The following is a 22,922-nucleotide window of genomic DNA, read 5'->3' as shown; positions in this document are numbered from 1 at the left end:
GTAAGATTTCCCATCATTGGCAAACCACCTCTCTGTGTGCCTGTCCCTGACCCTTACACAGAGGAGACGTTGTGTGGTACGCTGTACCACACAACCTGAGCCAGTTATCCAGGGAAAGCGGGCAGCCAGACGGTGATGTGCTGGCTATGGACACAAGTGTGGCTCTGGACACTCCTTGAGCACCTGGGAGCACTCCTGCAGAAGGCAAGCCTCGATAATAACTGCATAAATAACTCAATAAAACTCTGCATCCAGTGTTGTTCCTGTGAAGTCTCCAATCTTCTCCCCATGCAGGGTCAAGTAGGACTCTGGGATGCTCACCATAAAGAGCTGAGGAACTGAACAGCTAATGGTAGAGAAGGGGATGCCTCCCTTAGAAAGTTTTCCTTTAATGCCAGTTCAGATATGAAGAGCACCATCCCATTCCCACCACGATGCAGGACTGGCCAGGTAATGGTCCTGGCTCACCAAACACAGAGCAGGTTGCAGTATGGAAACATGAAGATCAGAAGACCCATAGAAGCCCCACAAAGATCAACCCAGAATTTCTTTGATGTTATCAGAGAGAGCCTCCCTGACCTGCTGATACACAAAATCATTCAACACTCCTTGGGTTGGTTTAAAGGCCTGTTCCTCTTCTGCTTCTTAGTAAATCAAAATTGCTGTAAAACTACTTTTTCTGTAAAGTGAATGTCTCTCTTTAGAAAAACTTGCCATGTGGTTTCAGACAGCGTCCTCGTAACCAACATGGGGAGATGGAGACTAGAGTGCAAAGTAGAGAGAAACCCAGCTCAGAGGGCAGCAATGAACAGTTGGACACCAACCAGTTACAAATGGCATTCCCCAGGGGCTCATATTCCAGACAAAACTGTTTCACACTGTCATATTTAACTCAATAACGAAAAATCTCAACAGTGGGATGGAAACACAGAGCCACTGCTTCTTGCCAAAGGTAATTCCCAGAAAGAAGGGGAGTCCAGGGCAGCAGGGAGGCAGACTGCAAACTCAGTTGATCACAACAGGACTCTTCTGTGAAGGGGTTTGAGATTTAACTCCCCTCTTGCAATTTAACCCTCCAGAAAGGAAACAAGGTGGGGTTTTGTGCTGAAGGTGCTTTCACAGTAACTCGAGCATCCAGCTTCTCCTCCACAGAGAAAGTGATCAGTGATGTAGCTTCTAAAGAAAACATCAAGTCATTTAGCATAAAATAAAATGCACTTAAATGAGATGCCAGGGCTGGAGCCTGAGAGCTCACAGGGCAGAAGTAAAAGGACAGAAGAGAAGGTGTTTGTGGCCACACTTGTTGAGGAAGGAAGAGGGCCTCCTATGGCAGACTGCAGAGAGTACAGAGTGCTATCTTCAAGTATGAACAGAGTAAAAAACCATTACTGATGCGAACCTCAACCCTCATCCCTTTCTAAAATATAATTTACAATCCTTTAAAAAGATGATCAGACTTTTTGGTAGAGGTCAAGAAAGGTTTAGCTGACTGAAGCAAATGACACTAATAGTATAATCACCTTACATTTTCAGCCGGGAAATTGCAGATGTTGCACATCCAGGTATTTCTTTCAGCTTGTGATTAACAAGGTGACACACTTGAAAGAACAAGATCAGCAAAATTCTAAAAACAATGTTTAAAAAGTACTTATTTAATGTCAACACTACAAGCATTTACTTGATGCTTTCAGCTTCGTTTGTTTTCTCTTGTGATGGTTTCTGGCTTGGGGATTTTGTGGGGTTTTTTGTTGATGTTATTTTCTCCCCCCAAACCCATAATACACTGTAGATTGTACACAAAATCCGCAAATGTTAAAGTTATAGCCAATTTATTACAGTTATTATATCCCCCATACTGAAACAATGTTATAAATATTTCTACATTAATATAAATACATGCAAACCAAATCAGAAAATAGAAGTCTTGAGTAAAGAATGACTTAACTTGCAAAAAAATGATAAATTGTGTACTTTGCAGCTATTTGTGGTCACAATTTTGCCAACCTATTCAACCTTGCAGTCTCCAACTCTGATCCCAGAGAAAAAAACACCTTCTTGCTGTCAGTATTTTGCTTTGCACAGAGAAACCTGTCAGTATCATAAACTATTTTTTTAATATTATGCTTACAGGAAAAAAGAGCTTTCCAATGCAGTGACACATTATGTGAAATCGTGGCACACAGTTTAGGAAGCAAGACTCTCTGCAAAGGAATAGTTACATCACGAAAAAAAGTGTGGTTTTTTAAGTACCGTGCACAGAAAATTGTTGATATACCAACCAGCTTAACTAAGGGAAGGCAGAGCATTAATGTCTTTTTTTTTTTTCTTTCCCCTGCAACTTCTGCATGTCTCTTTATAAAAAGTGACAGCAATATACAAATGATTAGAATTACAACAGGTAATAGAGACAAAAGTAGCCTGGTACTGTTGTTAAGAAAAGGGAAATCAACATTGGACAAGTTTCTTTATTTCATATTTCACATCTTCACTCAATACTGTTACTGAATGTTTGAAAAATTGTCCTGTACACCATGAATATACAAAATTTTTCTGAAGCATTAAATCTGTAAAAATAGAAACAATTCAGTCAGACCAAGTGTAACTGAAGACATGGCAGACAGTAAAGGGACTGCTTATCTGGGTTGAAGATGTAGTCAAAACGTAAGACTTAACTAAAAGAATCACAGATTATTAAGGAAACAGAACTATGTAAATTAAGATTTTACTAATTTGTCAGAAGATAGGAGAGATAAAGGTAACAGATTTTATTTTAAATCAATAAGCATAATGTCACTTTTTAGAGACACCTTGGCGGTCTAATTACATACAGCTAGAAAACTCACTGCCTTCAGGCACCCTCATATCAAGTGCAAATCTGCGCAGTTATAGAATATATTTATAAAATATACTATATGCAAACATCTTTACAGAGCTTTAAATCAAGCCAAAAAGTAAATATACTTGATGGGACAACAGAAAAAAGAATGAATCAATGCAAAAATGTGGGCAGTGTGGCTGTGGCCCTTCAAAGCCAAAAGGAAACCATTCAGTTTGTCTGCAACAAAAAGGAGATGGGATTTGCACCTTAAAAGTTGACTGTTAACAAAAATGAAGAAAATATCCTCTGTGCTTCTGCAAATTAACATAAAGTTAGCTTTCATGACATTTTACGTATTGTCTGTGTCTTAAAATATCTTCTAAAGCACAATGTCAACCCTTGAATACCAATAACCAATCACATAATTGAAAGTGAAAGGGTTTCCCAGCTAAATTCAAATTACAAACTACATAAATTCTAAAGAGTGCAATGCTCTGGAAAAAGCTTTAAATTAAATTATTTTACTTGTAAAGCTAGTGTTAGGTTTTTTTAGTTAAAAAAACAACCGGAAGCAAGAAAGCTGCAAGAGTACAAATGACAAAATCGTTTTAGATACACCAAGTGAAAGAGTGAATTATCCACTGATGCAGACAGAAACATCCATTTGCTACATTATTTGCTTCCTTACTTCATTCCATTGCATGTACACACAGCTTAAGTATTAAAATGCAGAATAATAAATAAAACGGCTCAGATTACTAGCAAGGGGCAAAACACAATCCGTAATTGTGCTCTATCTAGTTTCTGTTTCAGCAGTCTTTTTCTCTTGCAGTTTGTAAGAAAAATCATAGACTTCCAAAAAGAGTCATTCTTTTTTTTTTTTTTTATCAGAAACTCAAGTTCATTTGCCCAGGTTTATAACCCAAGACATTTCTGTGAAGGAAGCACAGTGCAAATTATAGGACTAATAAAACTTGCTTACCTAGAAAGAAGTTTACTTGATTAATGTTAACTGGTACCTTTATGAAATACATCATAAAACAAAGATTAAATAACAGGACTGGGTTTGTGGGTTTTTTTTTCCTCAGACTTTTTTTTTTCCTAATCCCTCCATTGAAAAGCTTACCAAATTACAAAAATCTTAATAAAGTTCCAGTATTCAGCAGATAACCATTATAAATGCTGCCAATCAATGCCAACTAGTGTTTGATTTGCTTCCTGTGCATGTCCAATTTCCTCTGTGATACTGTGCTGCTGCCAGAGTTTTTGAATCTTTTTAAATCGTTCTTTGCACAGATGTAAGGGATTCCCGCGTCTGAAAAGGAGACAAAACTTATTAGGAATGACAAAACACTGCAACTAAGCACAAACACCCAGATGCACATACTAAATATTAGGTAACCCTTTAAAAAACCACAATATTTAGCTAATCCTTTCACATAATTCTCTTGTCAGAGCACACCAGCAGACACTTTGATTAGTAAACTGGAGCACTATCTCGTCTGGTCCCCCACCCTTATGGCTCAAGAGTTCTCTCCAGCCTTTGGGAATCTCACGTTCAGACCACAGAAGTCTGAACGTAGGTTCTCAGCAATCTTTCCTTGCTGAACCAGCTCATATTCTGTCATTTTAAGCAGTTTCAGAAGTAGCAAGCATTAACAATATTTAATTCCCTGAACTATCCTCACAGGAAGCACAGATATGGTTAAGACAAAAAACTACCACGTTAAATAAAATCATAACATAGTACTTTCACTTGCTATCAAATTAACAGAGATTATACAAATAAATGCACTATATACAAATAAAATTTGCAGCCTTATTTTCTAGGCAACTTTGCAGATGGTAAAAAGATTTAAGCTTTTACACCTCAAGCCAACTGTTTATAACCTGGGAAGGATCTTCCATTAAATATTTTTAGTTTAAAAATACATATCAGCATTAAAATGTTTGAAGATATTAGATGCAGCAGCAATGTACAAATATAGTATTACCTATATAATTAAAATAAATGTAAAAATATAGTGTTACATATATAATTAAAATAAAAAGTTAATATAGAAGTGTATTTTACAAAACAGATAGTTTTAGATCTCCTGTCTTTAAAAGATATATTTTTAAAAACATTTACCTGAGTCCCTGGTCTGTCTCTCCGTAATCGTCGAGATAAGGAGGAGGATAAAAGCAGCCCTTTGTTTTTCCAGCTAAAAATAGCACCTGACATTCTCGTACTCTAGAGAGAAACACAGAGAAGAGTTTTTTAGGCGAAGAGTTCCTCATATTTTCATAGACACTGCTTTTCCAATTCACACCTATTTTCATTCTGCGTAATCTGCACGTACAGACTTTTAAAGGTTCTTTAAAAAAACAAAACAACTAAAGATCTTATTCTCTTCCTGTTATAACTCCTTGGTAGCAGTTAAAAAACAATGTAGTTGCAAATGTATTATTTGCAGTCTGTGTAAAACACTCTACACAACCACGACAAGAAAATAAAACACTGTCATCTCTCACTAATCTTTTCCCAAAGTGAAAACAGGCATTACCTAACCTTTCCTTGTATGCAGGAAGATAACTAAAATTAATTTTCATGTTTTCAACAGCAGCGACAAGGATGACAAAAATCAAGGAATTTACCTTCATTATTGTGTAAAACTTGAGTGGAAATAAACACACAAAGAAAAAGCAATTCACTGTCAAATGAAATTCACATTTTGCACGATGCCTTATCTTCAAAGGAACAACCTCTGAGCTTTACACCAACGTACAAGGAAGCTGAATGCACTCCAGGTTTTAGGCAGCCCCGCCATTAACAGACCCCTGCCTTTACAAACCACCCCTACAACCACATTTCTAGAATTATATATGTCATGCCCACACACAGCATCTAACCTAGCAATACAAGTAGAGGTGTTCAGCCCCTTACCGAAGGAATATGCCCACTCCAGAACCACAGGTGTAGGTATGTGCAGTGCAGGCTCCAACATCTTCTCCTTCTAACTCAGTCTGACAGCAGTAACTCTGAGAACACAGCATGGTCCCACACACAAGGCACAATGTTGGGGCTCTGCTTTTATCACCACCTGATTTTGGACACCTTTTGTTAAGCGAAATAAAAAAAAAAAAAAAAAAATCCATTGTATGTATTAACTCTAGGTGGTAAAAAGATTCAAAAGTACTTTTGAACATTTGTACAGTTAACAGTTATACTGATCCCTGTAATTTCTATTTCACTGAAACACATGCTGGAAGTGACGACAATCAATATGTGCCATTAACTCTCTGATTCTACAAACATCCTTCTGAGACTTTCATGTTTGAGATTTCCCAGTTCACCAAAAGGAGCCAAAGACTTCAGGGGTCCTCACTAATTGCACACAACTTACGAGAAATTGGATGCTTGGTTAATGAGGCAGCTGTAGTCGTCCGGAAGGTCTATCAATTTGTTGGATTCTCTTGCATAGCTAGAATAAAGTAATCAAATTAACCACTCATATTTCAACAAATAATACACAGTGATTTCAAACTCATTCATGTTTTTCTAACTCATTTAAACAGCATCTGGGAATAAATAATTTTTTTAAGTTTTCCTCTTCTCTTCAAACTGAACAGAAAATAGTCTGTCACAAGTTCAGAGAACTTGTATCCTGAAGAGAATTAAATATTCATGCAATGAAAAGGATCTATTTAATATCAGATATTTATATCTTTAGAAATAACAGTTAAAAGTTAATTTTTTTCACGTTACATATCTTAATCTTAATTTCTTAAACTCTTAATATCTTAAACTCTAGAAATAACACAAACTAGATGATGAAATTTAAATAGAGGTGTGTAACAGAAGCAACGTACAAGAACATGCTGAGAGAAAAAAAAAAAATCACTGTCAAGTTGGAAAATCTTGGGAAGAGCGGGTAAGGATCAGCAGGAGGAACACATGGAAAAAAATCCCAACAATCACACAGGAAATCAATTATACAATAAGAATACTCTGATTGCATGTTATTCTGTTAATAGCCTGATAGTTAACAGATGAAGTGATTAATTTTTATTTTTTGTCCCTTAGCCTTATTGTATGTACAATACATACAATAACTTTATGTATTTAGCGCAGAAGATTAAAATATGGGCACTGTGAACCTCACGCTAATTTATAATTATTTGGGCAATTGATAACCACTGTTTTTACCCAGATTTCATTCACCCCAAACATTTTCTACACCCACTAAGCATTAAATGTGCTTTGAATTCAATTGCTTAGCAAGTAGAAATGCATTAAAAGCAAATTTTCTTTTTAGCAACTGACTCAGTGTTGATTTCACTTAAGCATTAGGATTCTTCGAAAATCTCTTCAGTGCCTGGTATTTTTCAACAAAGGTTATATATGTCTTTTAGCAACAGCATACATACTTTCTGAATCAGAAGGTACAAATCTACTATAGGAAACATGGGAAGAAATGTTATGGCCTCTAATTACTTCAGTCTAAATAAAGTTATAATAGTTAACTTTGCCTTTAAAATCTACTAATTTAAGCAATATTTCACTTTTCTTACAAAATTCCAATGTCTTTGCTTACCCTCTAATATCTTTGTCTTTCAATAAAGCAGAATTGATATTATATTATAAACCGCCATTAGAAAAAATATTTGGATAAAAATTTTAAAATTTGTCCCCGTCTCTGCTTAAAATTTCTCCATGTTTACCTGATAGCATGTCTCTTGCCTTCTAGATATCTTTTTACTTCATTGTTACTACACCAACTACAAGAAAGAAAAAAAATTGGCTTTTAACTTCAATGGATTATACTTTCCAAAAACAAGTAAAAATTCCAAAGTACATCTATTCAATAATCTCTACAATCAAAATTATTTCTTTCAAAACACTTCTTTCACAAATGCTTTTCAAAATCTACTAATTTCTATATACGCACTCCTGGGAGAATACTTACATTACTATCTTATGCAAAACTCTACTATATTTAAATTAAGCATAAAAATATGACTTACCTTTCTATTAACGTGTTCAGAATCTCACTATTTTCTTGAAAAAGGCAAGTGAGGTTGTTTGGCAAGGAAAGATAGCTACATAAGTGTTCAAACTGGTTTGTTCCATTTACTGTAAAAAAATAAAAGTAGAATTCTCATATATACTGCATTATTTTAAATTACAATAAGTACAATAAATGAAATACAGCCCTAAATAGGACAGCTGTGCTTTTTTTTTTTTTTGAACTGTATTTCATCACAGATACGATTTTGCACTGGTAACAAACCCATTCATTCATTCAGCTTCTTCAGAAAAGATATTTTAAATGTCATTTATTTTGTCCATAAACGTTTGTATATTTTGAAAAGCTGATTTAATACAAAGCAGACAGTACCTTGCAATTCTGAGGGTGCTGGGACTCCATTTAAATAATGGAAAAACAAAGCAGAACATCTCAGGAAAGGCATGATTCCAGCTTTTAGATTCCTCCACAGGTGCCAGCCTGAGGAAATTTCTTTCAAGGCACTTAAGGAAACACAATTTTTAAAGTTTTATTTAATCATTTCAGTCTGAAAGCTCTATTTAGTAAGTCTTCAGTCATACTTCATTTAATTTACTAACTTCCGTTGAAACAAGCATTATGCAAAGTGTTTATTTCAAAGCTAATTCCAAGAAAAAGAATGAAACATTCATAAAAATGTAACGAACTGGGACAGTAAATTAAAGAAAACTTCAGAGACATTTCAGATCCTAACAAGTTTTCTGTATTCAGACACTGCCAATTCCAGATTCTACACATCTGCAAACTGACTAAAAAAATTGTTCCAGAGCATAATCTTCATCATGAGCACAAACAGAGGAATTTCTAGGGATAGTTACTTGAGAATTCTATGCAGAGGTAGCAGATAAGAAACAAGATGCAAGAGCTTCCAAGCTAAAAGTCTCATCTTTGGTAGAATTAGTATATAGAATTCAGTCAGTAGTTAATGTTGAATCCAAGAAAAAAATATTATTAGATTTTATCAAAAGATCATCCTTTTACCTTCCTGTACACTGGCAAAGAAATTTATACAGTGTAAGCACAGCTACTTCCTCTTCACTGTTAGTGTTTTCTTGATCCATGCCATTCTCTTCTGAACAGGAAAAAAAATAAAAATCAAGTTACTTCATATATACATGTTTACACAGCAAGAAAGTAATTTTTCAAGTTTTGAGAAAAAGGCCAAAATAAAGCAAAACAATCCACTGTACTACAGTATGATATATACTGGGGAAAAGTTTTCTGCTGCAGATCTCGTGTGGTAAGTTTATGCTACTGTCAACTCCAGTGAGGTGTTGGTTTACTGGTTTGATTGGTTGGGTTTCCTAATATCCTTGCTTGGAGTTCTTTGCTTTTGGCATACTACACCTTATCCAGCTCCTCTTGCCAGAAGACACGCTGATTCCTTCCCTCACCACAACTTATTCATCATGCAACGTCTAAGCCAAGTCTGCAATAAACACTTCCAGGCACTGCTACATCAGCTGGAAAGCTAGGACTCATGACTAGCTACGCTCCGAAAAATGGCCAGTGTTAAGCAGTAAAGACTGAAAACTGAACTTTCTTGAGTACAATTTATTAATACTTTCTATGGGCTGAAAGAGAGAGCACCAGCAATGTTGTTTTGCAGCTGTAAACTGCATACATTTGCCAATAGCACCTTCAGTGTTTTCCAAGTACAGATTTGAGGATTCATTTCAATATAAGTTGAAAGAAAGTGGCATTACCTGTTGATGAGGTAAGTAAAATTTGTACCACGTGTGCCATAGTGACAAGATGAAACAGGTGAAGATCTCCAGTGCCAAGACTAACCCCTGAAAAATCCTGACAATGTATGGCAGGGAAAGAGAGCACCAAGCTTACCTGTAAAAGAAAACAAGAAAGCTGGTATATACCTTTTCTTTTCAAATCTTCCCATTTTCTCTGCTCGTGCTGTAACTATACCCTTTGAAGGCAGCATACCTTGTAAAGCGAATTTTGAAGTTCATTAGCCAGCCATTATTTAAGGAAACAATGATTAACTATCAGGTTTTTCTGAGGATTTGTTTGCTTGGGGGTGTTTGTTATTTTTCGTTTGTGGTTTATGGGGAGGGGGTTGGTTTTGGTTTTTTGGGGGTTTTGTTTGTTTGTTTGGGTTTTTTTTAACATCCAAAGAGTATACATTCTGCCTCATTTTACCTCTTACCTATTTATAGATAAGAATACTTGCAACAAAAGAAGTCTTTAAACCGTATTAAGTAATGAAAAAATGCTAAAAACCTCAACATCTTGAAAGGTTCCCAACTAAGAGTAAAGATAAAGTTTTCAATGAAGTTTTGACATAGTGACAACTGGATCAAAACACTATTAATATATATTACAGAATACTTACCAATAAATGAAACATGTCAATATCAAGTATGCAAGGAAGATTTCCATTTTTTTCATTAGGCACCAGTGCTGAGCATTTTAGAGAGGAAAATAAATTTATTAATTGAACATTTATATATGAGAAGATTTTAGTGTACTTCGGTTGCAAAATGAGAGCCTTGGTTTCTGCCCCCTTGGTTTATATGCTTAAACTATTTAAAATACAAATATACCTATTTTGGCCAGAAAGGTGTGAATTCAAGAGTTGGTCAACACTAGTGGAAAAGACTCTTGCCTACTTGACTATACTGTATTGAAACGAAACAAACCCAAAGTAACTATAACAAAGTAAAGTGCTGCCATTCACTACTCCCATAGTGACTTTCTTTCGTTGCTTAGGTTTCCAGTGGGAGACAAAACGAGAGGGTATCTCAAGCTCTGCCGCAGAAATAAGCTCAAATGCTAGTGACTAAACAGAAGCACTAATTGTTGTCTGTTGGACAGCTGCTCAAAGGAAGCTTTTGGAACTCACTTAGCTTTACATGGCTCCCTAAATTTGCCTCACGTAACTCATTTGCCTTGTGGACTCAAAAATGCATTGCTAAAGAGTCTCTTAAATTCATTATTTTATCTCTAATTAAGAAAGAGCTAGGTATTGGTCTCTCTATCTCTGTAGTATTCACGTTCACAATAACCACAAAGTATTAACCAAAGCACTCCAGCTGTCAACAGAAATTCACACTCTTAATAAATTTCAAGTAATGGAGTAAACTCCATCTGAAAGCAAATACAAGTGAAGTGTTTTGAAAATGTTACAATCTCTGTAGAACAGCAATCAAGGAACAATTGCAAACTTCTTTACTCCAAGCAGTAAAATCTGATTTACAATAAAAGAGTTCAAACTGCAGCTTTGAGAATAGTTTTACAATGTAGCTATAAGCATTAAACTACCAAGTATAAAACACTACTACAGTCAAAAATAGCCTTACCACAGTAACTTAGAAATACTTCAGTTGAAGACTGCTGCCTTACTGCCAGAAAATTAACAGCTGAAGATCTGTGACATTTTGAAGCTATTTCTATTAGCAAACATTTCACCACTACTCAAGATTCCAAATGCTTTTACTTTTGTAAGCATATAGCCACAGAACTCAACCCAAAAGTCTAAAATATGCTTCTATCAAAAATGTGACCAGGGCAAGTGACTTCCCAACCCAAACTTTTATTCAGTAAGTTATCTTTATGTATAAATAGTTCAGAGAATACTGACAGATCGAACTAATAATTTTCCTTATTTCTAGCCTTGAAAAATAAAATAAAATAGCAAACAGTTCTCCTTCATAAAAATAAAAGCAGCACAATTGCTTCTGTCAGCTGGAGGGAAGAAGAGCTTTGAAGAAACATTGATTCCAGTTTTCAAGAAAATGCAAAGTACGCAGAACACCCTACACTACAAAGTTCCAGTCAAATATCTAGCAACATTTTCTCTTCTGCTTCACATAGAAAACAGCTCAATCATTACTGCTACAGACTGATGTCAATTCAGTTCTTCCCCATAAAGCTGCTAACTGTTTGCTGAAGTAGCTGGTATCAATTCTGCTAGTAATTTCAGTATAGGAATGCACTTCCCTGCTCTACTGACCATAAATATTAAAATCATCCCATTTTGTAATACTCCTTCAGAATAGTCCTCTCATGGGTAACTACTGCAGTAGGCTGAACTTCAGATTTTCCATCTGTATCTGAAAATGCTTCAAGCTTGGAACTTCTTGGCTGCTCTCATTAAAATTCTCAACTAATATATGACATTACATACTAAGTCCTGTGTTATCACAGATCCTACTTTTCAAAGGCAGAGAAGTTTGCAGATGTATTACGTATCTCTGCAAATATCCTATTTCCTTTCAATACTATATTAAACTTAATTTCTTCCTCTTTAAAGTTCCAGTGTTTCACTTTTCTTTTATGAAGGGCCACACTTCCCTCTCCTTTGCTCTAAGTACCTTTCCATAAAGCAGCAACATAAATGCAGGGAAGAATCATCAGAACTCCTTCAAAGCAAAATACTCACGCTTCTCTTGAAATGTATCTTGGAACCACAGAACAAAAGAAATGTCTTTTTTTTTTCCACGGTATGATCAAATATGCATAGGTACACATATGAAAATACCAGCTCTTGGTCTATTGATTAAAACCACTACATAAAACCATCTTCTTGTCAATCAAGGTTAACAATCATTCTGTAAGCATCTTACTATATTTGTATATATGTAAAAACCAGAATAAGGTGGTGAACTTACATGCTAAGAGAGTACAAAAGTGACCCTGTACTGCCGAAAGAGATGAAACTGTCCAGTGAGCTGCTGCAAATCTTGTTAATGACGTAAGGCAGTCATCCTTTAAAAAACAAAGAAAAAGAGACACTGCCACAGTTAACGAAGTTCCTCAATATGAAAAGGTCTTTTGACATACAGCATTCTTTTCAGGCCCCTCAGCTGCAGTCTATGGGAGCAGTCTGAGTGTCTAAGTGTATAACAAAGACGGTTATGTTTATGCAAATATACAGTTCCCTTCAGTGTTCTTATTTTGACTGTTACCATGAGAAACCCTGGCCTTACCAAACTGTGCATTTATACAAAAAAATCCATAATAGCTTTGCTAGATTTGATTTTTACATAGATTAATAATCATACACTGATTGACAAAACAGTGGGATCAAATAACCGTAATTTAAAATTTAGATATTTTACATTAAAGAAACATAATTCCCTCTTCTTCCACCAATTCAGAAAGGAATTGCTACTTGGTCCTTACCTGTCGACAAGGTAAATGACCAAATAATGGCTTATCTTCATCAGCTAGAATTCGTTCTGTAAAAAAAAAACCCCAAAATATTTCAATGCCATGAATTTAAATAAATTCTGAAATTCACATATAAAGGAGGACAATGAACACATTAAGTACCTATTGTCTGTATTGTGTAAGCGCAGCTTCCCCAGCACATTATAGGTACACGTGGATCTTCTTCATTTGGATGAACCTTCAAGCCTACTTTGTATGTTGCTGTACCAAAAGTTGTCAACATCTCTTTTATGCTCTCAGAATAAGGATTCCTGAAACAAAGAAAACAATATTACTAACTCATTTTTTTTCTCTACTGGCAGCACAGTAATTTTAATGATGAGCATTCACCCTATAGCTGAACGCCTGGATCTTAAAAAATTGAGAACTCCAGTATCTTTCTTTCTTTGGTTCTCATATTCTGTAACCTCTTTTCAGTGACAGATACACTCCCAAATACTTTTTTATTATTTGAAAGGAATCTCTCTCATTTTTTAGCACTAAGAATATCCAGTCTTCCAATATAATACAGTTAAGACTAAATTAAAAGGAACTATGTGTGACTGATGGGGGGAAAAATCTATCATTGGTGCATTTTTGTGTGCAATTGGCAGTTAAATGTTTGTACCATGTAATGAATTTCACTGCTTTCTCCCCAAGGAGCAGTCTCAAATACAAACATAACATAGTAGCTGAAATTACATATTACATACTCTCCATTTCATAGCCTTAACTTGATGTTTTACTTGTAATGCTGAGTTATAATGATGAGTCCTTCACCCAGTTACAACTAATAGGGGCAGAAAGCTTAATCCTGATGTTGAAATTTATACAACAGCAACATTGGCTCTGCACATCCACACATCAGATCTGCCTCTGAAATTCTACTGCATTATTTACTACTTGTGGTTTGACTTCAATACCATCATAATAATAGGATCAACTTTTTTAATTAAGGCAAAATTCGTATTTTTGCCTTAATTAGTGAGATCTTATAGCACAGAAGTCATATTCTATTTTCAGGTTACTACTTCATGATGAAGTTTTAATGAATTATTAATATGTAAATACGTACTTCGGTTTGAAATGTGGTCTAAATCCTTCAGGTAATTGCAGCTGATCCATTTTTTCTGAATTAGCAGAATTGCCTGTAGAAACAAGTAGTAATAAAATAATGATTATTCATCTATACACAATTTTTACATTATAAAAAGGTGCAGGAGTACATTACCAGAAACCAAAATACCAAGCTACTCTTGCCACTTTTGCCACCATCTCCCAAGTCCACTGTGGTAAGACCATAATATTTGGTCTTTTCATGAACTGGGGTTGTTTAATCTGGAGAAAAGGAGGCTGGGGGGAGACCTCATCGCTCTCTACAGCTACGTGAAAAAGGAGGTTGCAATGAGGCGGTTGTCAGTCTGTTCTCCCAAGTAACAAGTGATAGGACAAGAGGAAATGTTTTCCAAGTTGTGCTGGGGGGAATTAGATTGGATATTAGGAAAAATTCTTTAGATTTATTCACTGAAAGGGTTGTCAAGCATTGGAACAGGCTGCCCAGGGAAGTGGTTGAGTCACCATCCCTGAAGGTATTTAAAAGATGTGCAGACGTGACACTCGGGGACACGGTTTAGTGGTGGACTGAGTAGTGTTAGGTTAACAGTTGGACTCAATCTTAAGAGTCTTTTCCAACCTAAATGATTCTATGACTTTCAAATACAAATACACACATTTCCTCAGACTTACTTGCACCATCTTCATCTCGAAGTAAATACAGCGCTTTTATTTGCTGGGATATTGTTTTGATCCACTGAGATAGGTTTGGTTGGCCTGAAAAGTCTAACCTGTCCAAAAATATATATAAACAGAATTAACACATTAGTTAAGAACAAACTATATATAGATTTTGTATTTCATAGGCAGTCCAGGTTCTTCTGTGTCTTAACAGGCTCTATCTCTGTTGCCCATATATTTCTTTACCTTCCATTCTTTTCCTGCAGGCCCTACACTTCACTGTCCTTTCACACTCTAAATTCCATGCTATACAATAACCAAGGAAGGTCCATAAACCAAAATAAGGAGGCAGCCAATTCAGTTGAAATTATCAAAACAGAAGATAATAAACATTTTGAAAGGGGGTTTAGGAGTGTGGCTTGTTTGGGATTTTGTTTTTTACATTTATTGAGGACATTTATAAAGCAAACAGACCTGTTAAACAAAACTCTTGGTGGAGGAAGCAGAGGAATAACGGTGTTGCTTAAGCATTCACAAAGCGGGCAAAGGAATTCACCATTTTCTACATCATAACTTGTGTGCACTCGTAATCTTTGCTGTCTTCGTTGCTCTTTTGCTTGGACAGCATCAAAATACCTTTAGAAAAGAGCAAGATATTAGTGGCAAATTATTAAAACATTACTTTAACATACAAATTAATGAACTCTCGTGAAGACACTGTTTTGCCTTTTCCCAAATATACATAAAAGAATTATCTGAAGCAAAAAGCTCTACCCTCTGACTGACAAAGCATTACTAACTGCAGACTATCCCCAGCTTTTGGCAGCCAAAATTCCCCAGAGTGTTGAAGATCATTGGGCTGTTAAAATCACATTTAAGTTCTGTTCTTTAGCAACTTCTATTTAGAAGAAAAAAAAGAAGGAAAGGGGGGGAGGTAGAGAGAATGTTGAAGGATTAAAAAAAACAAAATTCTTAAGTTTCACATGAAATTAAAGGAGGTGCCATGAGCACTATCCATGTGCATATTCCATTAGAATAAAAATAACTGAAAAAGGTTGAATAAAAAAACCTATGAAAAAGGATAAAATTGCGTTTAAGTTGAAGATGATCTTGAACCAGGTCACAGATGTTTCTACTTCAAATTAAAACATGATGGAAGAGCGCAAGGGATGCACTGTCATTTAATACTTCAGTAAAGAGCCTAAGAAGCAATAGGAACATGTTTACTACTGAACTGCAAAATGCCCAAAAAATCTGAGCTTCGGTGTTCAGATAGTTGTGCTCCACAGGGGATTATGCACAGGGATAAACAACCAAAGGGAATGAAAGCTGCCATGTGTGGCTTTGGATTCTTATTTACCAAAATGACAGATAATAAATGAAAATTACTTGGAACATGTTTACAGTATTTATTATAATTATTTCTACTTCCCCTACCCTCCAACAGAAAGCTGTTTTAATCGCTTCAACACATTTTTTTTTTAAATTTACTACATGGTAGTAATTTTTCCATTAAAATTAGTGCCATTAGGCAAACTGATGGCACGACACGCTATTTGGATGAAAAACTGAAATGTAATTTTACCTTTGCCAACAATGAGCGTGCATAATATGTCCACAGCTACCCGTGTGCGTTCCACATGACAGGTCTGGGTGCATGAATAACGGGTCATACTTTTCTGTATATAAAATAAAACAAACCAACCTTGAAATGAACTTTTAGCAAAAGACTTCACTGCAGATAAACATTACCACAACTGTGTTGTTATTAAACTTTATCACAACTCATTTGACGAAGCATAAAACATATTACTAATCCACAACAACTTAAAACTGTTTAGATTTTTTACAAGTATAATGTCATTTGGTTTTGAGCATAAGTGCTGTACTTAAGACTTCAAACCACGCTTTCGGAGGTGCTGGGCCCTAGTAAAAGTCCCCAAGATCTACCTGCAGTTTTGTTGGTTCAGTACCATTAAACAATGAATCCAAGACCAGTAATCTTCAGAGGGAGAGCATAAAATGATTCAGTGCCGAAATCCGCAATATGCTTACATATACAGAATCCACAGAAACCTTTGTAACAATGCCATTAATCACTGTGATCTGTTTCACAAAGTTACCTAAATCCAAGCTTTTTTTATCTTTGCAAAGAGGCACTTCAGATTGTATAACCGAGAGGAAGGAAATGTGTAACTTGTGCTTTTACAGCACGACATCAACACCTCCTCCCTCTCTAATGTTACAGGAGCAGTTTAAGAACAAACACTTCTGATTTTAAAGGGTTTTTTAACAGTTAAAAATAATTTGTCATAAATGGTTGGCAGAACATTTAGATAATGCTTTGCAATGATTTTACATTATTTAGAACATACATTTCTACCTCAAGAAAAACATGGGAGTTTTGCCACTGATTATAATGAAGTCATTCACAATCACACAGTTAACATAAGAAGGTAATGTTATGGTCTCAAAAGAAAGCAAGCGGATGTTAAGAGTAACTTTGACATTCATTGATACCAAAGACAACTATGAAAACTACTTACCAGGGTCTGGAATAATTTTGTTTCTATTTTTAGACAACACAGTTGATCGCTGAATAAATGCTGCCAAGACCATAGCCCTGCTGTCTACTTTAACTTCTTGTTCCTCCTGACACAATATACACATAACAACCTGTCTGTGTTCAGGTACTCTAGTTTGCTCTGGTCCCAAGGCTGTGAGTTTTGCATCTGAAATTACAGGGCTAGAATATATAAAGAACACTAGTGAGCGAATTATTTGAAAAACATTACAAATCAGATCATCATGTAAGCGTGATTAATGAGCTTTTAAGCTTTATGATAAATGCTCTCTGATAAAAATAGTTTTGGCATTTATACAACAATTCCTATCTCCCCAGAAACAGAATATACTTTCCAGAAAAAATTCATACTCTCCCAAAGTGGCCTCCCAACATTACCCACTCCAGTTTAACATAGAAACTGTATCTGCAACCCTCCATCATCACCATCCCTTAAGTGCCTGACATAAATTCTGAAAACACTCTCCACTTCTCCACAAAATCATTAGTGTGCTTCAAATCGCATTTCCAGCTACAAGCAGATTTTCTTCCACAGACCCTCCACAGACACATAATCAGCTATTTCCAAATTATGATGTTTAGTGGCATATTCTCTTCAGTATTATTAAAAATTTATTGGATGACTTTATATTTAAAAAAATTATTTACTTGTTTATGTTAAGTACTATGAGGATGCGATGAGGGAAGAATCAATATTTACCCCACCATCTTGACAGAAAGAGGGAGGAAAGAATTCCATTTACTGCTGCTTTTTTGGTCTCAAAAAACCTTATGAATTGTTTTCCACAAAGACTAAAAAAAAAAAAGCGCTTCTTAAAGCACTAACCATAGGACAATCTAACGTAACAGTTAAAGGAAAAAAATTTAAATGAGATCCCTTTACCTATTTTCATGTACTCCAGAGGTTGAAGTATCCAGCTCCTCCAAAGTTTGCTGAAAGAGTTCTTTGTTTTCATTAATGAAGTGCCGTTGCATCTCAGACATCTGGGCCATGATCTTTTCCCTGCGCAGTCTGGCAATCTCAGCTTTGCGCTTCCTTTCAGCTTTGTCTTTATCACGTGAACTCTGAAATCGTATTGTTCACTCAGTCATTTTTAAAATCTTGTTGCAACAGACGATTTATTTTAGCTACTGCTATGTGTAACTTGTACTAACTTCCAAACAATGAAAATCTCAAAGTGACAAAAGAAAAGTCTACCAAATGTTATTTTGTGCTCTCTTTTCTTTAGCTCATGTTCAATGCCGGGTAGAACTGCAGAAGGGTACCTCTCCCACTCAACCTTTAACTGTATTTTGTATTTCTCTTCCCCTTGAGCATTCGTAAGATAAAAAGGTAAGTGCATGACAGGTCTCTAGTGCTGCTCTTCCTCCACACTAGCTGTATTCCTAAGTGTACTACAGTGCTCCAAGGCCTTTGTGTAGTGTCTAGAATGTCATGTCAAGACACATGAATCAGCAGAGCTTATCTGGAATGACCTGCATGGTAAAATGCACAGACACCATTTCTTTTAACAACTTTCCAAGGAGTCTGAAATTATGGGAAGAACAGAATCGTTAAATACCGTGATCGGTACTACTAACAGTTCTAGGCAGTAAACGTGCTGAAGCTTTGGAGACTACATTGTATAAAGCAAAGAAAAATAGGCCAGGGAATCTCCCAATAGGTCTTTCAAACAAATGGGTTTGATCTATAAACTGTGAAACAGAATTTCAGAAATCACTGATGTTTCCCATCTTTGATTTAAAGCTGCAATTAGAAATATAGCCCTTTGCTAGTCACAACCCAGACCCAGTCCAGATCAGGTAACTGTTACAGCTTGCTTTTACCTCCTCCATAATATTTCCTTCTGTCTCAGCCACAGGACTTGTAGAAGAACTTTCTCTTAGTTTCTTAATAGTATTAAAAGTCTGTAAGAAAAAAAACCCAAAACATCAACACCACTAAATTTGTTTGTGACGTGAATGTAACTGTATATACTATAATGCTGCAGATAATGAGCAACGTTGAATTCCAGAAAAGGAAAAAAAGTAGGTTAAACAAATCAACATGAGAAATCATCACAATATAATTACAAAAGTTTCAAAAGTTATATAAAACAGATTTACCTTCAATATCCATCTGATCATGTCCTTGTGCACTTCCAGATGAGGTGCATTTTGCAATGTTTCTAGCATAGCTAGTATACTAGGGGAATTATTGGGTGCCTCTCCTGGTTCTGAGAAAAAAACATACGAGGACAACCTATTATACTGACAAACTAATCATTCACTAACATTAAAAACAACAAAAAAGCAAAAGCCAACACTTGCATACATTCAGCAGCTGAAGAATTCCTTCAACAAATAGGCACAAAATGTTGTTTCATTGCAAACATTTTCAAAAACAGCCTCTAAATCACCAAAAGTTAGAGGAAACAGTCTTAAAAGTCTTGCTCACAGACTACATTTTCTTACAAGATAAATGCACTGTATGTGCTGCCTGCCTGTTTTCATCCTGGGAGCTGCCATGAAGAACTTCAAGTATTTTATTTTCCACCTATTTTAAATGGAAGAGTCTTAGCAACTTCCACATCTTAGCAAAACTAGAGGCACCAGGCAGAAGATACAAAGGAGAGTCAAGATTAAAAGACCATTTAAGAAGGCAACTCGTTTTTGCAATTGTAGTATCTGATCATGTACAGCAATCCGTGTAATGACACTCCTTAAAGATATTAAGAATCAGATTTACTGGGAATTATTCAACTTCTGTATTTTCCCGTCTAGAAAAGGCTTTTTAGTATTGCTACTATCATAGAATCTACACATGTGTAAAGCACCTATGTATAGTCAACTTGGTAAAATTTTGATGGATAAACAAACATACTCTTCTGGTAAATACTGTTTTGGAAGAATAAAATATGAGATACTGACATTTTCATTTATTTAAAGTTAGCTATATGTTTGAAAAGAAAGGCATACTTGATATTTTCTGAGTGAAGGTAAATGTTACAACATTCTCCTCACTGAGATTCTCCAGATGCTGTTTTTCTTCTTGTAGTGCCATTCCAATCAAATGCAAAACCTAGGTAAAAATTATAAATTTTAGTTCTTTTCTTAAATAATTCATATAATCTCTTTATATAGTTTGGGTAATTCATTAAGAGACACGTAAGTCATACAATAAAATGATATAATAAGAGTGTATTTGAAGTTACTTTTAAGTTATTTTTATATATATAATCCCAAAGCTACAGTAACAGCATTTGTTTACAATTTCTTGGAACTCTAACAAATTAAAAAAAACCCCCACATTATACCACTTTTATCTTTCTGTTTGATGTCCTGTCTAGTGAGTGAGAAATCAACACTTTTTAGCTTTCCTCTAGTGAGTGAGAAATCAACACTTTTTAGCAAACCCTAGCAATTGGGTGCATTTTATCACAGGTCTCTGGAGAGAAGCATGATGCATACTTTAAATCCTGTTTACATACAAAGTCTAATTGACAAAAATTTACAATTATTAAACTAAATTTATTCTAACACTCTAGAAACACATTTAAAGAATAACATTAGCTTTTAGGTCCATAAAAAGCTGTGATCTCCTTGAACTTAAAAATTGAAATCATCCTATTTGGCACTAAAATAGTCTGAATAGCATTTTAAAGCTGAAATATTTAAATCTTGGTGGTGAACTATGCCATGTTGAATCACCCACTTTTGCCACCCCATAGAAATTGGCAGGATGCTCTAGACAAAAAGCATTACTGAATGCCTGGAATCAACACTCAAACCCACGTAAGGACATGATAGTCACTGGAAAAACTGTAGCAGAACTCAGAATGCAAAATTCTAAGTATCTACAGAAAAAGTGGTAAAACCTGATTTGAGTCTTGAAGTTTTTTTAAACAAGTACATTTTTTTTAGTAAGTAACAGTCAATTTTTCTCAGTCTATCACATCTATCTAGTAAGGTCTCATCGGATATGGGCCACCTCTTCCAGATCTCTCATATCAACCTTTGCATGGTGCTTCCAAGCCGAGAATGGTTGACCTGGGGAAGATGCAGTCCAACCCCACAGCACCCTTGAATACAAAGCACCAGGAGTTTCTAAGCAAGTGATCAGTCCCTAATGAACCCCACAGTTTGGAGAACAACAGAGGTACTCAAATGGTTGAGCATGTTTTAGCTCAGTTTCAAAAAAATAAAAATAAAATCTTATTCTATTCAAACAGTAATTCCAAAGCCTAGAATTCTTGTATTACCTAAATGTAACTACATTCTTCAATTTGTGATTTACAGTAATGATATACTCTCCCATTTTCTATTTTTTTTTTTGTTATACAGAATTGCTTATACCAAGTAAACAACCCAAATCTATAAACCCATTTTAAAATGCTAAAATACATATTACTTCCTTTAGCATAAGCGTAATTTTTAAATAAGGAAACATACCCTTTGCAGCATGGACTCCGACCAGGCATAGCCATTGTGTTCTACAGCCCACTGCAGTATAGTTCCCATAATGCACAGCATGACATCAGATTGCAGAATATTAACCAGACTTGCAAAAAGTGGGCAGAAAGGAGGAAGAGCTGGCGGTGGAAGCGCTGAAAGGGAAATTGGTGTGTTTGACATTTCAGCAGCTCTAAAATTTGCAACACCCATTTAAAATGTCTGACTTTCAAACAGCTTAACAGCTTAACCCAAGTCAGTACAGAGTTGCTTGATAAACAGTCTTACAGATAACAGGCTGTAACGTTCAACACGGCTTTCACGTAACAGAAAAGCCAAAGGAATAAGCTGTTCAGAAAGCTGGCTCCATGATGGATCAGATTCCTTTACTATAACCAGGGAGACATAAGGGAAATTGCTATATTTTCAAGCAATTTCTGGGTAGCCCAAGAACATGTTGTTAGTCTAAGTGTCAATACACAGTCTGATTGGTGCTTCCCTCTTCTCCCATCTTCTTTCAAAAAGAAATACCTGTATCTTCTCTGTTCTGCCTTTTCAGCTTTCTTTGTGCTTCCTCTGCCTGAAATAGAAAAATGATGCCAATATTACTCAAAACCCGCACAAACACAGAACTAATAAAAGAGCATTCATGCTTTATTACATTGTTACTGTTTTTTCCGCTTTTTCCCAGCCTTAAATAAAAGAAGGAATCTTCCATGTCTTTTCAGTTTGTCTTACATTCTACTTGTAAAGTAGGGCATGCATCTTCAAAATTAATCTTTCATCTTGAGCCAGCCTGGGTTCTTTTTCTAGCATGAAATTGTAAGACAAGCCTGAGCTAAAATGATGTCTTCCATAACAGTAAGTGAAAATACAGATTGTTTAAATACTTTCGTTAAAATAAGATGTAAGAGAACCCACAGACAAGATCCTGAAGGCCCACTGATTTCAACAGCTTTGCATAGGGTACAGGATCCGGTGGCAGAAAAATCACTGTAAAATCTTGGGTTAATTTTTTTTAACACTTTAAATTAAGTCAACTTTCAAAAATTAACTTTTAACCAGTTGGTAATACTTCTTCACAGAATTAAGCTTTGGAAAAAAGCAAACCAGAAAAGACACAAAATAAAAACCAGAA

General features: G+C 35.5%; 1 protein-coding gene across 2 annotated transcripts in view; it reads right to left on the bottom strand.

The window, feature by feature from the left end:
- Positions 1 to 1,812: 1,812 nt before the first annotated feature.
- The window catches only part of UBR2 (ubiquitin protein ligase E3 component n-recognin 2), a 54,268-nt gene continuing 33,158 nt past the window's right edge, over positions 1,813 to 22,922 (bottom strand). For both annotated transcript variants that reach the window (XM_014950910.1, XM_014950909.1), the window contains exons 24-47: positions 22,316 to 22,364; positions 21,785 to 21,939; positions 20,312 to 20,414; positions 19,460 to 19,569; positions 19,181 to 19,261; positions 18,237 to 18,418; positions 17,316 to 17,515; positions 16,355 to 16,448; positions 15,244 to 15,405; positions 14,782 to 14,879; positions 14,111 to 14,183; positions 13,159 to 13,307; positions 13,009 to 13,064; positions 12,495 to 12,591; positions 10,217 to 10,284; positions 9,573 to 9,708; positions 8,848 to 8,938; positions 8,200 to 8,330; positions 7,826 to 7,934; positions 7,523 to 7,579; positions 6,205 to 6,282; positions 5,745 to 5,915; positions 4,950 to 5,051; positions 1,813 to 4,133 (exon numbers count right to left, since the gene is read on the bottom strand). In XM_014950910.1, coding sequence (XP_014806396.1) covers positions 3,992 to 4,133; positions 4,950 to 5,051; positions 5,745 to 5,915; positions 6,205 to 6,282; positions 7,523 to 7,579; positions 7,826 to 7,934; positions 8,200 to 8,330; positions 8,848 to 8,938; positions 9,573 to 9,708; positions 10,217 to 10,284; positions 12,495 to 12,591; positions 13,009 to 13,064; positions 13,159 to 13,307; positions 14,111 to 14,183; positions 14,782 to 14,879; positions 15,244 to 15,405; positions 16,355 to 16,448; positions 17,316 to 17,515; positions 18,237 to 18,418; positions 19,181 to 19,261; positions 19,460 to 19,569; positions 20,312 to 20,414; positions 21,785 to 21,939; positions 22,316 to 22,364 — 2,694 coding nt within the window. In that variant the 3' untranslated portion in view covers positions 1,813 to 3,991. The remainder of the gene's footprint in view (positions 4,134 to 4,949; positions 5,052 to 5,744; positions 5,916 to 6,204; positions 6,283 to 7,522; positions 7,580 to 7,825; positions 7,935 to 8,199; positions 8,331 to 8,847; positions 8,939 to 9,572; positions 9,709 to 10,216; positions 10,285 to 12,494; positions 12,592 to 13,008; positions 13,065 to 13,158; positions 13,308 to 14,110; positions 14,184 to 14,781; positions 14,880 to 15,243; positions 15,406 to 16,354; positions 16,449 to 17,315; positions 17,516 to 18,236; positions 18,419 to 19,180; positions 19,262 to 19,459; positions 19,570 to 20,311; positions 20,415 to 21,784; positions 21,940 to 22,315; positions 22,365 to 22,922) is intronic.

Source organism: Calidris pugnax, unplaced genomic scaffold, assembly GCF_001431845.1.
Source record: "Calidris pugnax isolate Ruff unplaced genomic scaffold, ASM143184v1 scaffold24, whole genome shotgun sequence".
NCBI classification, from domain to species: domain Eukaryota; kingdom Metazoa; phylum Chordata; class Aves; order Charadriiformes; family Scolopacidae; genus Calidris; species Calidris pugnax.
This window is presented reverse-complemented; position numbering and strand designations above follow the sequence as displayed.